This window comes from Arachis stenosperma, chromosome 5 (genome assembly GCF_014773155.1).
Source record: "Arachis stenosperma cultivar V10309 chromosome 5, arast.V10309.gnm1.PFL2, whole genome shotgun sequence".
NCBI lineage: Eukaryota > Viridiplantae > Streptophyta > Magnoliopsida > Fabales > Fabaceae > Arachis > Arachis stenosperma.
In genome coordinates this window covers 9553714-9575308 of record NC_080381.1, presented here as the reverse complement: position 1 = coordinate 9575308, position 21595 = coordinate 9553714, and the positions used below count along the sequence as shown (strand labels likewise).

The 21595-nt window shown below is 35.0% G+C and overlaps 2 protein-coding genes across 2 annotated transcripts; one reads left to right on the top strand and one right to left on the bottom strand.

Moving 5' to 3' along the window:
• Window positions 1–1011: 1011 nt before the first annotated feature.
• LOC130981004 (uncharacterized) lies at window positions 1012–7194 on the bottom strand. The gene is made up of 3 exons (XM_057904646.1): window positions 6954–7194; window positions 4261–6094; window positions 1012–3517 (listed from the first exon to the last, which is right to left on the bottom strand). Exons 1-3 carry the CDS (start codon window positions 6965–6967, stop codon window positions 1520–1522), a joined length of 3846 nt encoding a protein of 1281 aa, XP_057760629.1. The 5' UTR covers window positions 6968–7194; the 3' UTR covers window positions 1012–1519.
• An 11303-nt stretch (window positions 7195–18497) lies between these two features.
• On the top strand, window positions 18498–20385 carry LOC130980380 (uncharacterized). The gene is made up of 3 exons (XM_057904069.1): window positions 18498–18939; window positions 19076–19665; window positions 19786–20385. Exons 1-3 carry the CDS (start codon window positions 18498–18500, stop codon window positions 20383–20385), a joined length of 1632 nt encoding a protein of 543 aa, XP_057760052.1.
• The last annotated feature ends 1210 nt before the right edge of the window (window positions 20386–21595 follow it).

Here is a 21595-nt window from a genome sequence, read left to right as displayed (position 1 = left end):
TTTATAAAGACATTTTCGTATATTTGTATAAGAACTTGTAGAATCAAGTGATCGCTTTCTTTGCATAGTTGTGTTACCGAAATTGTTGGTTTCATGTCTTTTGCTTTGATTGGGTGATGGGCTAAGATCTTGGCCGACCCACTTGTAAATTTTGAGTTTTGAGTGACATCATTGATCTTTTCACATCTGGAACACAATAATGGAATCTGAAAAGCCCAAAATCATTCTTCATGTCACACGAACGATTCCGCTTTTTTTGTGGTACTGGCCCAGCCCAATTACTTTTTCTTTTCACTCAATTCTACTTTCCACTTATGTTGATGTTGAAATTAGTCCAGAAGATCCAATGAACATCGAGCTGTAAAGTATAACTTTTAAGTCTTGTTAACCAATAAATTTATATAAGCTTTTGTGAGAGGAAAAAATGACATGATATGATGATATTATAGGTTAATGGTCAAATTGGACCAATTTTTGAAATATTAGATAAATTATGGGTGGTCTTTTAAGTTTTAAGAACTATTTTGATATAATGTCTTTGTGTGTAATAATATGTCAACAATAAAAACAAAAAAAAATGTTTTTTTTTCTTTGTGGCATATGATGGTAAAGCCAAGGAATCTGTTAGGACATATCACTTTAAAGGATCGTTTGTAGTACATAGTGACAGCAAGAGCAAGAGTCGTAATCTGTACGTGGTAGAATGATAAGATAATATTATGGACCACTTCTTTCCGAGTGATTCAATTACTGGTTACTGCAATGACCAATTGAATAGACCATAGATCTTGTGGTAACTCTACTACTACCTCACTGTTTGGTACATCAGCAATTTCTACAACTTTGCATCCTCATACCAATTTTTTTTTTTTTTATTTAGTTTAAGGTGTGTATTAATAGTCAAAGTACTCAATAGTTAATAGTTGATGTGATTGGTTATGGCTCATAAAAGTTTCATTTTTCTTTGCTTTTCTCTTTTTGATTTTAAGTGTAATTATTTGGATATTGGCTTATACTGTTATACATGTTTGTTTAGCATTGGCTTCCACTATGGCTTGCATGCCAAATATGCTATGGTGGATAACATATCACCAAGGAGATTAAGTAAAGGACAATAATATTTTTAACATGGATCTGAACAGCAACTTCAGTCCAAACATGCAGAAGCTGTTGGGAGGTTTCAGCTTTCATGTTTTTTGAGAGTCAATCCTGCCAAATCTCAGTCAGAAAATCTACTTGGATTTTCACCATTCATTGACAGGGTATGCCGGTAAAAATCTATACTTGACATGTTCAAGTAGATTCTCCATATGGTCCATTTCCAAGTTTTATTCTCTGGAATTATAGGATTGCAGATACTGATTTTGTTAACATATTCACAAAATTGAGTGCCTTTTACACTGAGATGACAATGGATGTGCATGTGGGAGGCCATGAGAGATATATCAAATCCTTTATTTCTATTCATTTTTTCAACATAGACTAGGCAAGAAAGTGTGAAATAAAGGTTTTCAACTTACTAGCCTTCTTGAGAATTTGTCATGAGGGTTTGAGGGCCCCTTACAAAGAAGCTGTCAAAATTATTTTCTGCAGGACTGGACTTCATGGAAGTAACATTTTTTGGACCTAACAAGTGAAATCCAGAAAAATGATCACCCCAAATATCATATCTATACTCATCTGCAAGCCCTTTCTCCTCTTGCGCTTGAACAGCTTTTTGGTTGTGACGTTTGGATCCAGGAGCCCGAGACTGCAATGTAACAGCAGAATTTGACACCAAGGAGGAGGGAGGCGACCCACCAACAACAGTAGTGGCATCACAAGTTGTCTGAACATGCATGCTAGTAGCAGCACAACTTGAAGCAGAAGGTGGCGCATGAGGAGAAGACCTACTACTGCTGCAGTGTTTGAGGGGAGCCTCAGGCTTAGAAGATGGGGAAGAAGCTTGATTGTTTTCAGAATGTTGGGCAGCCACCTGTGTCATTGAACTACTAAGAGCCTCAACGGGTTGCACCAAGTTAGAAGACAATAGCCAGTTACATTTAGGTGCAGCAGAGGGGACTGGGGATAAGGGAGATGAGGGTGTAGAGTTCCCACTCTGACTACTTGAAACTTCAGACAGTGCTTGTAATTTGGCACCATGAGACTTCCTCTTCTTTCTTCGACCCTTTTCTTTACCAGTGTTAACCATGAGATATGCCAGTTGAGGTGCCTTGTTTGTGTCAGAGCCCTGGACTGTTGTGGATGACCATTTACCTTCATCTTGAGTTTCCAACAAATGACTAGTCTTCTTATTGTTTTCAGATGTCTGCATCAAGTTTTGCGACATTCCCAGCTCAGACGGATTGCCTTGATCATAAGAATATCCACCACATGAAGCTTCCACGAGATGGTTCATCTTCCCAGACATGGATAACTTACTCTTTCTCTGGTTATGATGAAGCAAAGATGTTCCCATAGCACTTTTTATGGTTGTCTGGACTAAGTTATCATCACCCTTGCAGAAGTCATCCAAGGAGTCCAATATAGCGGTTTGGGGAAATAGGAAACAAAATATCAGTAAAAGTAAGGACGCAACAAGAAGAATTCCGAGGTATTTTTTCACTCGCATCCAAAACATGGATTTCTTGCAGTTACTAAGCATATCATGAGAGATAGTTGCCTTAACGGGTATCAGAAAAATACCAGTAGCCAGGGCAAGTTCAAGATCTCGATGCACCATATCTGCAGAAAAATCAGTTTGGTATGATATCAAAAGTTTAGTTGACTCCCCAGGTTCAAGAGCAAACCCCTTACAAGAAGGAATATGAAAACCATCCAACCCACATTCTCTGCCAGAAACCCTGATTCTTATCACCTCCAATGGCAAGTCTCCTGTGTTCTTTGCATATAACTCTTTCACTAAAGGCTTTGAACAGACAGAAGCCATCTCTTTCATGTTAAGTAAGTTATAAGGAAGTGATAAATTGAGTGGCTTGAGCATTTTAACATTGAAGTCTATGCTTTGGACATGGTCAGATCTCTCTAGCAAGGCTAGAGAATGCAAACCTCCAAATCCCCTTAAAGATATCCACTCAACACCTGAAAGATTGTTTCTTATCAATGCAGAACCACTCCAAGCACAGCGATTGGATGGATAAAAAATTATTGGCCCCAAAGATGCACGGTCATATGGCTGCACATAAGCCTCTGTCAATGCACTCCCTGGTACTGAGAATCCATGCTTTGTTGGAGTAGCAGCACCTTTACCTAGAGCCAAATTACCAGATGAAGAGGGGTGAAATAAATCATCCAGAACCCTGCACTCATCGATGCTTTCCCCATAGTTCAAGACAAGCTGCATCAAAACTGGATGTTTGCTAGGATTCTTAACATTTATCCACCTAGAGACATAACTTCCAACCTGAATCATCGGAAATAGCACCTCATGTTCTTCAAGCACAGACATGCTACCAGTGGTTCCTTGAGACTTCCAGTTTCCAAGAACAAGTTCATCAACAGCTGCTGTTTCCACAACCTTCGCATAAAAGTAGCAGCAAAATTAGGTTTTCATTATTTGAGGAAATATGTATAAATATTAAGGAGAACAAGCAACTTTAGTTCCAATTGCATATAAAATAAATTCCTCCAAAGTGCATATGATGATCATACTTGAATATGCAATAATTTGTGGAAAGACAACTAACAAATGAAGCAATGATTATGATGAAAGTTTCCATTTGTTTTTAACTCGTTTAAACAGGATTCCTCTAACAGATGTAATATAATGCTTTCAAAGTGATTTGTTCTTTTCTCCTTCTGGTACAAGGCAGCAGAAGTAGCAAGGGAACTAAAATAACAAGACAAAAGAGACGAGAGAGAACAGAGGAGAGGGGAGGGATATGGGACAAGTAGACTAGAAGTATAATTCAAACAATGGTAAAAGCACAATGCAGAGCTGCATCAAAACAGGCCTCTGTACTAACTGCTAAGCTGGAGCTGACTGTCATTATCATGTTCAGTATTTTAAATTTTAAGGTTTAATAACAATATCACAGAGGAAGAAGTACATATACCATATATATCCCATGCATAAGAAATACTTCCAGGGAACTTGCATATATCATGATCAGTTGATACAGCACATTACGTATTAAAAATTAAAAAGAATCCATCAGAATCAGCAGTCTAAATTCGAAGCTTTTTTTTTTATTTTTCCAAGAAAAGCATCAACCTTTGTTGTCAAATAACATATGGGCAGTGATGGCTGTGGCTACTTACCCCATCTTGTGGCAATTGCATGCTTCTGCCCACATAATATGCCTTCGCATTATCAGATTTGATAAGTTTAGAGTTGTCCTCTACTCCAACATATGACAGCCTTTGATGTTCAAAACAAAGATATAGTATGTCCTCGCATGGAACCTCAATCAGGGGACTGGTTGAGTCATTTGTAAGAATAAGCAATTTGCAGTTCTCTTGCAAGTTGGAGAATTTAGGAGGCAAGACATTTAAATCTAAGCTCACCTGACTACAGTAAATAATACCAACTTGAGTAACAGTCCCAGGGAAGAGCAGTAAGCCTTCCATGTAATTGACGTGGAAAAGTTTCTCGTCAACAACTTCTAGGACTTTGATAAACCTTAAAGCATATGGGGCATAATTTTTTAGAGATATAGTGATGACATTATCACCACTATCACAAGTAGCTAGAACCTCAAGTGTAGCTGAAACAAATATACCTACAGTGTCAGAGGCAGCATTACTGTCCACTTCAGCTTCAATAGGAACTATAATAGTATCAGACTTGACTTGTGATGATCTCAGTAAATGCAAACAAAATGCACCCAAGATTTTCCCCTCAAACCCACTGGTAACATCCATTTCCATTAGTGTTGCAGAGCTATGCGGACCGATTTCCCAATTCCTATGGGGCCTGATTGCAACCATTGGTGAACCAATTTGGCTATTCTTCACACCCAGTCGATCCTTAATAGTTGGGAACAAAAGAGTATCAAAAGCCTCAAAATCATGTACATTACACATTGCTTCAGTTTCAACAGAACTATGCCCCAAAGAAACTGATATCCAAGCAGTTATCTCCTCCACATAAAGGGTTTCATCAAAGGGATTGAACAATGACAAATTCTTGCTGAACCCTCCACCAGGAGAAGTTTCCAGATCAGATAAGGGCTGAATGCCAAAGGGAGATTCAGTAGCATACCCTTTAGCTTCTACTATGAATCCACCAGAACTTGTCTGCAAAATCAGGTGAGCTAATGACAAGCCTAGACATCTAGGGAAGAAAACAAAACAAATCAATGCTGATTCACCGGGTCTTAGTGAAACCTCACTGAAGTTGCAAGGGTAGAACTGTAGGTCAGTGCTGAATGGCTCATAGATGTGTAGTATGCTATCATTGCATGTATTAGCCACAGTTAGGAAAGCTTCTGATGAAGAATATATATAATTTTGACCCCAGTCTAGCACAGTGGGTCCAATTCTTACATTAGGTGAGACAGAACCCTCAAAGGAACTTGATTTGGACATTTCAGAGTACTTTGACAAAAAATGTGTTGTCTTCTGCCTACATAAAGAGCCTCCACAAGAAGCATCGCTTCTGCCAGTTCTATGACCATCCTGGGCTTTAAGAGATGGTATTTCATTAACTCCCTCTCTGGAGTTCATAGAACAAGAAATAAACTTTCCATTAAATAACCTAAACACACCATAGTCAGATGACCAGCTACTGTTACTTGCCTGCCTGCTATCATGAGCCACCTCTATACAAAATGGACTATCATACGCACTACCAGATCCTCCTAAAGAAGTCTCTTTTATACTTCCCTCTTTATGAGAGGACCCCAATAACATTGAAGGAGAGCAGAATGCGCGGGAGTTTGGACACACATTTCGAAAACTGTTATCTAAACTAGAGTCACTACAAATGGTGTCTGAAGTATCCACTTTGCAACTTTTTGTTAAAGAAGCATAAGCATCAGAAGCTGGTGGATTTTGCATCGCATTGCTAGAGTGTCCATGTGTGTCAGGGTAAAAGAAGGTACATGCCAGAACCACATAACAAGTGAGCGTTGTGACCAGCTGCAACAATCCCCTAATGGAAACACAAACAAATGTAAGTCTTTTCTTCTTCTTTTTGCCACTTCTAACATAAGCTAATATGCAAAACACTTAAAACACAAAATGCCTCCCCCAACCCAAAAAAAGAAAATGAAAGATATGTAAAAGAAGACAAATTTTTTTTTTCTTCTGATAATTTCCTTTGGTTTTGTTTCAGTTAGCAGACAATAACAGTTACAATCATCTTCCCAAAGAAATGAAAATTACAACCAAATGCAATTACAGCTCACAGTAGCATAGCACTTATAAAGGAACAACTATCCTATTCTCTGCATGAGCTTCGTGTATCAAGCGTTAGATTAGTAGCAGGCAGCATATAATGCCAAAAACTAATAAATAAATATATCAAACACAAATATAAACATAGGGAATAAAGAAGTACAGAAAAGGCATGAAGCAATAAATTAGAATTCAGGCTTGCATGCTACAAGTAGAAAATACAAGCAACCCTATCAGGACCGTTGAGTTAAGAGGATACAAAATTTACCATACTGGAACCAACCAATCATCTATATTTAAACATAAGATCAGCATCAGTTGGTGAAAAATAAAAAGCGCCGAAAGAGGGGTATCAATTGCTTAAAACAGAGCACTCTAGGTACCAGAAAGCACCAACTCAACTATTAAAGTAAGAAAAACCATCAGTGAATAGGTGGCACCAAAAATAGAATAAGGCAATAAGTAGACAAATAAACGAGAAGAGAAAAACAGAATCATGAGGTTCCAAAACGGGGAAAGTTTGGAAATTTATTGAAAATAGAAAGCAATGAGTGAGAACGTAGGAGAAGAGATAGAGATAGAGATAGAGATAGAGATAGAGATAGAGAAAGTACCTGTGGGGGAACATGGAGAGTGTTGGAAGATGAGTGAAATGAAGGAGATGATTAGGGTTTGGGAGTTGATGATGATGAAGGAGGAGGAGAGAGAATAGAAGACATAGAAGTGAATAGGAACAGTGCGCTTAGAAAGAAAGCAAGAAAGAAAGAAAGAAGAGGGAAGAAGAAGAGAAAATGAAAGTGGGAGCTCTGAAAGGCAATTAAAAAATCATGAACACCCCCAAACCCCAGACACAACCCTCAATTTTGCAGACACCATAGTAGACTGTAAATTAAAAAACAAACCCCGAGGTTAAAATTTTTTTTTTCTTTTCCTTTTTTGTTGACAAAGAAAAACAAAAGATGTGTATATAAAATATCATTTTTTATGGAAAACATTAACATAGAGAGTATATTTGATATTGTTGTTGAAAACTAAAAATTATTATTTTTCAATACAAATTTTCTCTTTTGTATGGATGGGTGGTCAGTTGTATGGCTAGGTGTGAGTAATGGTGTAATGTTAAAAATTTGGATTTGGGTGCGAATTTAGCGAAAAATGCGGTTACGATTGTCAGATAAGTCGGCAGGTGAGGTCATTTGTTAAAATATTTTAATGTTAAAATAAATGTCTGCACAATGAGATAGTTAATTAGCGTAAAAAAATGACATACTTAAAAGAGAAGTAAGTTTCTTCTTTCTTTATCTGTACTTATCGGATCTTTTCGTTTAGGTCCGTATCTAGAAGTATCCACCAGTTGTCCAAAGACTTTCACTAGGAGATGACATCACATAAAATGCGTTGGCCGGCTCGGACGAACCGAAAATTCGTCAACTTTAAAAGTAGATCGGGTGGACTTCCGACATTTATTGGACTGGACCATAAAACAATGTAATTAATACAATTATATTAATTATATATAAAATTTTAATTATTAAATCACTCGTTCATATAAAATATACAAAAATTTTGTTTTGAGGTATTGAAATGGAGATTAAGATATTAAAACTCAGTATCATGTTTATTGGTCTAGAGATTGGTACTAAAATTTCAGCCTTTATCTCTAAAAGTTTAATATTTCAATACTTCCAAAAAGTGAAGACACGGGAGACTAAAATTTTTGGGATGGAGACTAAAATTTTAATAATATTTTATACATAAAATATCCTCATTTCAATTAATTAATTCTAACTTTACCTTTTGTGCAAATTAAATTAGAACTTTATTCTTATTTTATTAGACTTTTTTAAGTAAACAATAGTTTGTGTGAGTAATGTGAATAATAGACTATAAAATTGACTCAATAAAGTAAAAATACACTACACCCTAAATTATCCACCTAAATCTTAATATTAGGATAATCATCCGTATATCTAGTAAATTGAACATCCAATATATCTATTATTCACATTGTTTAATATTTTTATTGTCTATCTATACTTTTTCTATTTAATTTTTTATCTTTTATTTTACACTAAATATAATATTAAGACTTATTTCCGTCTCTATTTTTTCGTTTTTATTTTTCTTCTAAATACTACTAAATGAATAAACATTTTTATAATCAAGTCCATAATCAAATTTTATTATTCTTTGATAAATATCTTAATATAGATCAATTCTCATTTTATTTAGAGCGATAGTCCATACACACATTTATCTGAATTTTGTTATGCTGGTGAGTCATTGAATTAAGTTGGTTAAATTTAATTACTAAAAAACTTAGCTATTTATGTCATTCAAAAATATATATTATAATAAAAATATATATTAAAAATAAATTAAAATATATATAATTATTATTTTGATAATTATTTTATACGTGTACACATAACATTTTTTGTTATTAACATAATCACTTAATTTTATTTTCTTCAAATTTGATTAATTATCTAATTTTAAATATTCATAGAGATTATGAAAATGAAGATTATCAAAAAGGATTTTAAAGACGTTTGCTAATAATATGTTAAATAATTTTATTAATAAATTAATATTTTTTTATCAATAATCAGCCAATAGAGAACTTTAAAAAAATGTTGGCTGAAACAGATTTTTTACATTAGTAGCTTACTAATGTTATGATTTAAAAAATTATATATCCTTCTAACATTTAATTTTATTTAATGTTCTCTTTAATATTTTTTTATTTATATCATAATTATCTTTAAACTTTAACTCTATTTAAAATACAACAACAATAAAGTCCTGTCTCACTAGGTGGGGTCGCCTACACGGATCAAACGATGTTATTGAACTCTATTATGTATCATATCTACAGAGAGACTGCTTATAGATGGTCTTTTTAGGTCTTCTTCTGTCTTTCACCACTTATCCATTTTCTATCTCATCCACCCTCCTGAACGGGTACTTTGTCGGTCTTTTTCTCACATGTCCAAATTACTTGAGATGCAATTCTACTATCTTTTTTACAATAAGTGTTACTCCAACTCTCTCCCTTATATCTTCATTCCTTATTTTATCCAATTGCATATGACTACTCATCCATCTCAACATCTTTATCTCTGTCACACTTAACTTATGCTCATGCTCTCCTTTGGCCTCCAACACTTTGTACTATAAAGCATAGCCGGTCTTATAGCAGTGCGATAGAATTTACCTTTAAGTTTTAAAGGCACATTTTTTTCTACATATAAAATCATATGCACTCTGCCATTTTGGCCAACCTACTTGGATCCTATGATTTACATTCTGTTCAATCTCTCCATTATCCTGTACGATGCACCCAAGATACTTAAAACTTTTAACTTTTCGTATGATGTTTTCTCCAATCTTCACCTCTATATTAGGGTTTTCCCTTCGTAGACCGAACTTACATTTCATATATTTCGTCTTGCTACGATTTATGCGCAGACCATCTACTTTTAGAGCTTCTCTCCATAAGTCCAACTTCTTATTTAGGTATTCTCTTGGCTCTTCCAAAAGGACGATATTATCAGCAAAAAGCATACACCATGGCACAGGCTTTTGGATGTGCTCTATGAATACTTCCAAAACTAATGTGAAAAGGTATTGACTTAAGGATGATCCCTAATGTAATCCTATACCGATAGAAAATTCTTCTATCATACCACCTTGAGTCTTCACACTAGTTGTAGTCACATCATACATGTCTTTAATTGCACGAATATATGCGATTCTTACTCTCTTCTTTTCTAAAACTTTCCATAAGGCCTCCATTGGTACCCTATCGTACGCTTTTTCCAAATCAATAAACACCATATGTAAATCCCTTTTATTACTACGATACCTCTCCATCATCCTTATTATCGTTTCGATAGTGGACCACCCGTAGTATAAATCTGTTAACTCCATATAAAATAATAAGGATAAAATTTATAATGTATAGGGGTAGTTTTAAAACAAATAAAAAATATTAAAAACAAAATTAGATAAATCAAGAACATCACATATAAAATTAAATGAAATTAAATTTTACAAATATCTAGAACAAATCACAAATATTTAAGACAAAAACATACTTTATCCTTAAAATAATAATAAATTATACCTTGTACTTACTTTTGTTAAATTATAAAATATTTTCTTTTTAATTATATTTCATTTAAACCTCCATCTTCTACTCTCCTTCATCAACTAATCGCACACGTTTTATTTGACCCGAAATTGATTTAGTATTATATTTTATCTGACTTATTTTAAAAATTTGAGTCTAATTCTAAATTAACCTAAAATAAAATGGGTTAAATTGAGTCGAGTCAATTTGAAACATAACTTAAATCCGAATTCGACAAAATATACTTTAATTCCACATCGAATTTTAAGTCAGATAAAAAAATCTTGTATACTCCTACTTCTTTGTATCCCTCTTTGAAACCCAACCTGAATCTTGCACATTCTTGCTTCCGTGTATCCCCTCTTGTTCCTTTTTTCCACTTACATAATTTTCCAAACACCCATGAAGGCAAAGAGAGACAATTTTTTAGTTGATGGAAGCTCAACAAACCACAACAGGTTCTTAACCTATGAAGGAATCTCCCTACATTTTTTTAACATATTTTTAAATTTTTTTTTCACTGTTTGGAATTACCATCAACAACTTTTTCAAGAGCAGTCTCAATTAATTGTTATCTCACTAGCTTCATGTCCAGTATATTCTTGCAACAAAGATTTCTTTGATCTCCAAATTTATTCTCCGGATGCATTTTGGTCTCGACTAATTGAAATAAGGTCAAAAATAAAATAATGAAAAAAATGGGATGAATTACAATTTCTTATAATAGAGCATGGGATATTTCCTAAATATTTAGTATCAGTTTTGATAGGTTTATAAATAATTTTTTTTATTTTATAAAAAATTGTAACATTAATATTTAGTATAATTTTTAAAATTAACTTATAACCTTTTAAACAGTTATTTAAAATATTTATAAAAAAGTTAAAAAAATATTTTCTTTTATAATAGAAATTTTTATCACTCACCTTTTAAAATAAATATTTTTGTGATTAAAAAATTATACAAAATAACTAAATAATAAATTATTTATAATATAAGTTCTTATATTTTAAATTTATCTTTTAAAAAAATTTAATTAAATTATTTATCTAAATTTACCCTCTTCTAAAAAAGATTACCGAAACCTTGCCTTAAAATATCTTAAATTTGGTGAAATATACAATTCCAAAGTGAAATTAATCACAAGCAATATGAAGCAAGAAGGTTTCAAATGAAATCTATAACAAAAGTTAGAAATATTTTTAGGGATGTACAAAGATCAGATCAAATTTAATATTTAAAATTTTGATATGATATACATTAAAATTATCGAATTAGATCGAATTTAATATCACATTTTTTTAGGTTTAAATCAAATATTAGATATATCTGATTAAAATAATAAATAATAAATAATATCTATAAAAATTAAAAATTTTAGAAATAAAAAATAAAACAAAATATTTTTTCTCTTTTTTACACTTATTTACTTCTAAAATACTATCAAACAATATGTTCTTAAATAATAAAGATAATACAACTAAATTATATATAAATAATAATAGAAATATCAACAATAATTAACTCAAAAACAACAATAATAAATTTAGAAAATTGATAATAATAATCAGCCAATAAAATAGTTAATGGCCTTAATAATAAATCAGACAATTAATAACAATCAATTAAATAACTCAAAAAATAATTATAAACAGAAAAAAATATAATTCATACATATTAAATAATTGATTTCAAAATTTGAGGATAAAAAAATAAATAATAAAATACAAACGTAATTCATGTATATTATCTATAATAAGTAGGATTTTAGCAGCATGATGCAATGAAATTTTCGCAAGACGACCTTTACAATAGTTGAAACACTATAAAAAAAATGCTGAATACCAGATTTACCATCAGATTTGGCTATAAATTTATAACCCTAAATATTATCATCGGAATTGATATTCCGACGTTAACGTCGACGGTAATATTTGGAGGGAAAAAAATTACGGCGCCTTCATTACTGTCGGATTGACCGGCAGGTAAATATGACGGTAACATTGTTTAGTGAAATATTGCATTTTGGACACACGCAAAGCGTTACCGTCGAATTTTTTCGATGGTAATCATGCCCTAAATGAAAGCGCGAACTGTCATCTCCCCCATTTCAAATTTGTCTTTCTCTCTCTTCATCACCACCCTCTCTCTCTCTCTCTCTTTCTCTCATCACCGCCTCCACCTCCGTTCTCTGCCTCCTCTCGTCGCTGCCGCCGCTCTACCGTTCTCGGCGAACCAGAACCTCCAATCCGCTGCAGGCTGCATACAACGCTCCATGTTTATTTGAAAAAGCAAAACCTCCACCGCAAGCCATGCCTCCACCATCGCGACGTCCGTCGCTCTCTCCATCATTCAATTAATTTTTTAACACCATTTTAATTAATACCGTACAATTTTAATTATACATGGGTTGCTTTTTTTGTCTAAATTTCGCTGATATTTTAATAATTTATTCTCATTTCTCTTACATATACTTTTAGTAAAAGTTGGTTTAGTTGTGAGTTGTGATTGATTGTCTTAATAAATTTATTTTGTTGAAAGAACATTATTAACTAATAGACTGTTAAAAATAATTAAATGTCTAAATTCATACTCACCGTTACAATTTGTTTTTTCTATAAATAAGTATATAAATTTTAGACATGATGCTTCGACTTATTTTCTCTATTTGATTTGTTCTGTTTTGATCTCTTTTATCTTTTTCACTTCTGATCTATTATAATTTAAAATGCTAATATAGTGAAGACATGCTCTTATTATTTAATTCATAAGTATTGTATGCTACCTCATTCCAACTCATACTTCTTTTATTCACTTTATACCACTCTATATGTCAAAGATATACTTTATTGGGTTTATAGAAATGGTTGCATTTATTTACCAGTTATTTTTTTTAGTTTTCAAACAAGTATACCAAATCTGGTCGTCAATGCTATTTTGTGTTTTTTGTGTTTTTGCACGCGAAGTATTCAATGATATGATTTTCTGTATTGGTATATTATAATTTATTGTTCATTTGCTGTTCTGAATTTCTATTAATTAGTATGTTATTTACAAACATGACGACTGGTAGAAATATTTCGAATCAAACTGCTAGTCGTGGTTGCAGCTGTGGTCGGGGTAGAGGGAGGATTTTTTCCGGTACCCCCAGAACTATTAGATCATCTCCCTCTATTCTGACCACTTTGATGACGTCACAGATTGCGGGTTTAGCGGACCAACCGTTCATCATGGTCCATGGCCCTAACTACGTGCCTCCATCTTTGGCGACGACACCGCCTCCTACCGTTCAGCAGTCCGCTGCCATGGCGACACCACCTCCAACAACGGAAGCCGCAGCCCCAGAGTCTTCTCACGGAAGTGAGGCAGCTGATGCCCATCCACCACCTCCCATCGTACGGTTGACCATTTGGCCTAATGGCTGCACGGGATAAGTATCACTTTGAGTCTTATATATTTTCTAATTATTGTTATTGCTAAAAAGTGCCTGAAAATTGATTCTAGTTTAGTGGATTTAGGTTTATTTGGTTGTCTGTTTATTGATTATGGTTATTGAAAGTTCCTGGAAATTGGTAATTCCTTTTTAGTAGATTTAGTTGTCTAATTATGATTATTGCTGAAAGTTCCTGAAAATTAATTCCTATTTAGTGAATTTAGGTTTATTTGGTTGCCTGATTATGAAATTTCTATTTACTAATTATGGTTATTGTTGAAAGTTCCTTAAAATTGTTTCCTATTTAGTAAATTTAGGTTTATTTGGTTGCCTAATTATTGGAGGTGTGACCAGACTCATATGCACGTCCCTGGCATCGACCCTACTGCCGGTAGCACCGTTGCTGGTGACACACGAACATCATTGTCTTCTGCACCGCCGACTCAGGGCCACGAGACTGACAACGACGAGGACTACCTAGACCTGTAGTTATTTCTGTTTTGCTTTTATTGCTTCATTGTATTTATTTGATGTACTTGACTTTTAATTTATTTGAATATTGTATTATTTATTTTAAATAATAGGTTTTCAATATTATGAATTGAACATTAATTGTGTAAAAAATAAATTAAAATTGACCATTTATTTTTTTTTTAAATTGACATTACCGTCGTATTTACCGTAGGAATAATATGATGATAATAGTACTCGAAATAACATTTTTTGGTGTTAACAATACCGTTGAAAAAATTTGCCGATAATCAATTGGTTTTCTGAACTAGTAATCCGTTGTAAAATCCGATGGTAATTACAGTCGGACAAAAAATTTTAACAGTAAACATTTACCAACGAAATTTATACTGTCTAATTATATCCGACAATAATTAACTTATCATTGGATTTTTTTATTTTTCCGACAATAAACAGTATTTAACGTTTTTCTTGTAGTAAAATTAACCATCGAAGAAAGTCAAGAAAAACATAAATCAAATTCAATTTTCTTCTTCCAGTACTACACTTTGATAAAAAAAAAAAAAAAAGGGTTAAGCATTCATTATTCAGTAGAGACAACCAATCATCTCAAACTCTCAACTACAAAACATATACAGGTGCAGTAGTATCCAAAACTACATAACGAATGACCCAAGGCTTCACTATAATTTTTTTTAAGTTTTAATTTTGTTATAAAATCTCAAGAATTTTGTTCAATAGCAATTCACCACAATGTTCCAGCTTCTTTCAAATTATAATAAGCTAATTCCATTGATAACACTCAACATAATTTTTCAAGAAGTTAAACAAAGAAATCATTAAAATAAATAAGATGACAATACCAAAAGAAATTAAATTTAATCACTTGATATTAGAATTCTGTACTCTCTAAAAGAGTCAAGTTTTTCACTATCGATCTAAAAAAAAATTAAAATAAATAAGATAAAAATTCAATACCTCGTACCTGACGGTATAAATTGATAATGGCTCCAAGTTGTTTTGGCAATATGATAAAGCTCAGGATTCATGCAATCAAGGAGATTTTTTCTTCTCTGTCTATCCATTACATAATAAAAAACTCAACGCAGGAATATAAACAAATAAAAGAAAAAAAAAAAGAAAATCAAAACCAACAACAAAATCCAAATTGATTCAATCCAAATAATCATCATCTTCATCATCACTATTATCATTATGATCCTCTTGATCACACCCACAATAACAAAACTAAAAAAAGAAAAATCACATTTTAGGATCAATTTTGATAAAATTTCATTACCTCGAGGCCTGCACCATCTCTAAACAATAAACAAAAATCATAATAATAAACACAAAATTATCAAAATTATTCAAAATTAAAATTATAAATAAAATTTCAAACACATAATTATTAAAACAGAATTAAAAAATCACTAATAAATCAAAATAGAATTCAAAAATCTAACTCTAAACTAATGAATAAACTAAATCTAAAAAAATTAGAAAAAAAAGGAAGACAACATATTTGGAGAGAACAAGAAGGCAACTCCGACAAATGGTGGCAATACAGACAACAAAATAGTGGCGGCGATGACCAACCGATAGGGTTGCATTGTTATGTTTTTTTAAATAAATTAAAAAAATAATAGGAAGAAGGAGGAGAACAACATACCTAAAGGGAGGAAGGAGGCAACTCCGGCATAGGATCGGAAGCAGCGACAACAACGGTGCAGCAGTGGCAAGAACGACCAACGCGACGCAAGTAGTCCACACAGTCTTTGAACGTAACATTGTTGGTGATGGTCGACGCTGGTGGAGGGACTGTCGGAGGTGGCTTGTGAGAGAGAAAGAGAGGGGGGGGGGGGGGGGAGAAGGTTAGAGCGAGTGAAAATAGTTCAAAAATGAGGGGGAGAGGGTTTGCAGTTTGAATTTAGGGCAAGATTACTGTTTAATTTACTGGCGGATAAATTCGACGATAATGCTTTGCGAATAACCAAAACGCAGCGTTGCACTAATTCGGATAAATCCGTCGGTAAATCCGACGGTAATGATCACACCATTTTTTTTCTTCAATTATTACTGGTGAATTTACCATCGAAAAATCGAATCCAACTGTAATCTTTTATCCGACGAATTTATTGTCAAATTTGCTGGTAAATTCGCTGCTAACGTCCAACACTAAATCCGATAGTATTCAGTGTTTTTCTTATAGTGTAACCTAAATATAATAAATTAATATATATATTAATATATATATATATATATATATATATATATATATATATTAAACAAATCTTTTATTTTTTTATTATATTAAACGATTAACTGCTAAAAGATAGACCGATTTGATTGATTAATAAATTGTTTGACCCATTTTTAAAATATTTTATCGATTCATTACTAACCAATTTTTACTTGTGTCAATCCTTTAAATGGCTTACATTTAACTATTATTGATAGTACAATATAAATGGATGATAAATTGATATCGATTGTAAATATAATTTTCTAACGGATGAAATTTATCAACATTTACCTCGCTAATTCTTACTTTATAAAAAAATCTATTTATATGTTTTCAAAGTTGTTGGAAAAAGGTATTTTTGAGTTCTACTAGTTGAATAATAATAAATTTGCAATGTTGATTATAAATCTGTTGTAAACACATTATTAAATCTTTTTCTCAAAATAATTGTTATTACCGTTAAGTTATTATTGAGTATAAGAAGTGTCTCATGTGAACATATCCATGCTCAATAAACTTTGATTAACACTAAATTCTATAAATAATGTTGTTTACTTATTAAATGTACAATAACCGCAATTTAATTTCTCGTTGAGCAAGTGGAAACTGAGTCAATACTTATATTTATTTATTAGAGTCAAGATTTTAATTTAACAGGAAATGATCAAAGCCATGCACGGAAAGGAGCCGTGAGAGGGACGTTGGTTGTTGACTTGTAAATTTAATTAATATTTACTAATTGTATTACATAAGATGGTAGGAAGTGATGTCACGGGCCTCTCATTTTCATGGCTTAACATAATTTATAGTTTTAGTACCACCACACGAACCTACCTACCAGCAGAAAATCAAAAACAAAAAATATATTCACTCCAATATCGTCATGTTCTGAAGAATGATACATTTGATGTACGAAGTTGCTTTTGTTTAACTAACTAAACTTCAATTTATTATTAACTTTTTCTTGTTCACCGGAAAAGAAATTAGATTATTACATGCTAAGTAAATTAAAGGTTGTTCTAAAATATTACAGAGCAATGCTAGGGGGCCAACAATTTTTGTGATTGTTAGCCATCAACTAGCCATCAATGATGATTTGATGGTGTGAGATTGGTGTGAAATTTCATCCAATGGCTCACCTTCCTCTGCTGGTTACATGCTAGCCAAAATTCAATAAAACTGCTGGCCCCCTAGACTTTTCCATATAAATTATCTTAATTTATTATTTCTTTTGTTCAACAGACTCTACATATAATTCACTCATGCATAATGTGAAAATAATGCTTGTTTATTGGTGGCTCATTAATTTAAATATGGAAAATATTTTGGTGTATTGGATGAAAATAGAACAACTATGTGTATTACATACAGATGGACGTGTCAGATAAAGGATCCAACACGCAGCTCCACAACACGTGGGGGGCGTGGAAGCTAGGTGGCATGCTGTGGTCGAGCCATGTATGCAGCACGCAGGGGACGTGCTGACGTGGCAGAACGTGGTTGGGCAGGAGTAGCATCACGCGGGGGGGCGTGCTGACATGTCGAAGAGTGATTGGTCCACGTATGCACCACGTGGGGGGCGTGTTGATTCAGTACGCATGGGCATTCTAACACGTGTCAAAGCGTGATTGGTTGAGGCAGGCAGCACGTGGGGGGCGTGTTAAGTGCCGCGGTCTATATAAGGTAGAGCTCGAAAGTGTTTTCCATACTAAGTGAGTTTTGAGTGTGTTGTGAGGATTCTTTGAGGCTGTTGTTGGTGTAATGGAGGGCACGCAAATTTGGTGGTGTATCGTGACGGTGAGATAATACGTAATACTCATGAGGGAGTGAGGTTTGTGTCCCAAAATCCGTTTTCGTTTGTGGTTCCATGCACGATGACGTTAATGGAGCTGCAGAACGGCTTATGTCAAAGCATGGAGAATGGTACGTTAATGAGAGTGAGCAGAATTCTGTACCGGAATCCGGTTGTGGTTTTTGGTGGTCTAATACAGTTTGACACCATTCCGATCACGGATGAAGCGAGTATGCACAATATATTTCAAATTCACCGGCAGACTTATACGAGACACCCACAGATTGAGTTGTACATTGAGTTTAAAGCTGTAGAGGCAGTAGCGGTCCAAAATGATATAGATGTAAATGATGATATAGCTACAGTGTACGAAGGAATGAATAGTGACAGCGAAGAGAACTTCGAAGCCACTTATGAAGCCGGCGACGAAGATGAGGATGGTGATGTGGGAGTTGAGGCAGCAGCAGAGAATGTAGTGGTGCATCCGTCGAGCAGTCAACCGATGGGCGTTCCACCTTTTATGCGTGAGTTGGATCTCGACGCCATCATGCCCCTGAGTTTTCGGAATATGCTAACATAGGTACGTGTTGACTAAATAAGAAGTTTTTGTTAGTTTATACCTTGGACTGTGCAATAAACGATGATTTTGGCTTTCTATAGGAATTGCTGATCCTGAGGACGGAGAGTTCCGAATTGGAATGGAATACAGTTCTAGAAAGTCGGTCATCGCAGCAATTAGAAGTTTCACTATATCTAGAGGAGTTGACTATGATGTGTATGAGTCTGAGCCACAGACGTTCTATACAAAATGCAAGATGTACGGGCGTGGATGTGACTGGCTTATCCAAGCCAGCTTGATACGGAAAAAAAGTTGTTGGGAGATACGCAGATACAACGGTAGGCACACGTGCACGATCGGAACGATTTCACAAGATCATTCCAATTTGGACTCGGATACAGTTGCTGAGGCTATAAGGCCATTGGTCGAGACGGACCCGTCCATGAAGGTAAAATCTATAATTGCGGAAGTCCATTCAAGGTTCAACTATACCATCAGTTACCGAAAAGCTTGGTTGGAAAAGCAGAAGTCCGTTGCCAAAGTTTTCGGCGATTGGGAGGAATCTTACCAAGCATTGCCATGGTGGCTCTCGGTCATGGTGGAAAAGATTCCTGGTTCAGTTGTCCAAATAGAAACACGACCACTGTACAACGGAAATGAGGAGGCACAAGGTGTAAAAATACTTCATCGTGTATTTTGGAGTTTCAATCCATGCATTAGGGCTTTCAGGCATTGCAAGCCCCTGGTTCAGGTTGACGGCACACACCTATACGGAAAATATAAAGGTACACTTCTAGTCACTGTTGCATAGGATGGGAACCAGAACATTGTGCCTATCGCCTTTGCCTTGGTGGAAGGTGAGACAGTTGATGCGTGGCACTTCTTTCTCAGGAATCTGCGAACGTATGTTGTTAGAAAAGACGGTGTGGGTATGATCTCAGACCGGCATGAGTCAATACGGGCAGCAGTTAATCGTTCCGGTGGAGACTGGCAACCTCCAAGAGCATGGTGGATGTTTTGTATAAGACACATCGGCAGTAACTTCTTAAGGGCATTCAAAGTCCCTTACTTGCAGAAGCTTGTTGTCAACATAGGGTATTCAAGAACGGTGGAGGAGTACAATATCAACTATAAGAGGTTGGAAGAGCGAGGCGAGGCATATGCTAGGTGGTGCGATGCCATCGGACTCAGACATTGGATATTGGCATTCGATGAGGGACATCAATGGGGCCATATGACAACGAACCTTGTCGAGTGCATTAACTCAGTGTTGAAGGGTGCCCGTAATCTACCTGTGTTGGCGCTGGTCCGAGCGACATATTATAGGTTAAATGAACTCTTTATGCGGAAGAGTGCCGAGACTCATGAACGCAAGCGTGCTGGATTTACGTACTCTGTATTTGCACAATAGCGGATAGAAGCAAGTATGCAACAGGATAGGAATATAGTGTGCACCGCTTTGATAGACGAAATGAGGTGTTTGAGGTGCGCAAAATGACTACTGAAAAGGTGTTAGTTGTTGATCTTGCGCGACGGACGTGTGTCTGTGGGCACTTTCAGGTTGAACGAATACCATGTCGCCATGTTATTGCTTGCTGTGCTAACCAGCGTCTCGATTGGCAGTTGTATGTGCATGATGTGTACAAGATGACGGAAGTTCGTAAGGTATATAGATTTGAGTTCACACCGTTAGGAGATCCCGAGACAAGGCCTGCTTATGAGGGACCCACATTGGTGGCTAATCCCGCGCTGAGGCGAACGTCTAAAGGTAGGTCCAAACTGACCCGATACTTGAATGAAATGGACTCACGTGACATGCGTGGTCCTCGGATATGCCGTCTCTATGGTGCTCAGGGTCATAGTCGTAGTAGGTGTCCGCAGCGTGCTGGACCGAGTGGTGCTGGTTCATAGTTTAATATGTTCATGTTTGTACTTTTTAATTTGTATTTCGTCAGTTGATGCTTTTGAAATCAGACCTGTTTGTATTTTTCAAATGAAGTCAATCCATTGATATTTTAATGTCTGCTTAATATTGTCATTAACTGATTTCCTTAAGTTAATATACAAAATACAAGAACTACGGGTTACATAAGTTAACAAACCAAATATTAAACACGAATTACATTAACTTAACTCTGAAAACAAAATTTAGATAACCTAAATCGAAGCTCACTTCTTTACAGCTAAGTACTTCAGTCCCTTGCCCATAATGCCCAAACTGAACCGCGATGGAGTATACCTATCAGGTGGATTTCGCTTCGTCCGTAGGTCATATGGGTGACCTCGAACCGAGTCATCCACCCCCGGATCTCCCGAACCACCTGCCTCTGTAGGAGCAGCCGACCCACATGCATCTGTCCGAGCGGCAGACCCGCCTACCTCTGCTGGAGCAGATGATCTGGGGTTGAACGTGTTAACAACTCTGTATGCCCGCTGACGCTGGATAAAACCACTATCACATGATGCACTCCCTGACGTGTGGTCAGAAGTACGTCCCAGCAAACCATGAGCCATATCTACTGATGCCCTATGTGGATCAGCTGACACTGACAGTGAAGGAATACCACTAAATCTAACCAGCCTCTCCGCCGTTGGAGAACTCAAACCAATCTGTACCGGAA

Excerpts from the sequence above, each read along its gene's own strand:
- LOC130981004 (XM_057904646.1), bottom strand. Across the intron at positions 3,518-4,260 it reads TGCAATTGCCACAAGATGGG|GTTGTGGAAACAGCAGCTGT; the intron begins GTAAGTAGCCAC and ends TTTTATGCGAAG.
- LOC130980380 (XM_057904069.1), top strand. The coding sequence starts at position 18,498 with ATGACGTTAATGGAGCTGCAGAACGGCTTATGTCAAAGCATGGAGAAT. Across the intron at positions 18,940-19,075 it reads GGGCGTTCCACCTTTTATGC|GAATTGCTGATCCTGAGGAC; the intron begins GTGAGTTGGATC and ends GGCTTTCTATAG. Across the intron at positions 19,666-19,785 it reads GTGTAAAAATACTTCATCGT|GATGGGAACCAGAACATTGT; the intron begins GTATTTTGGAGT and ends ACTGTTGCATAG.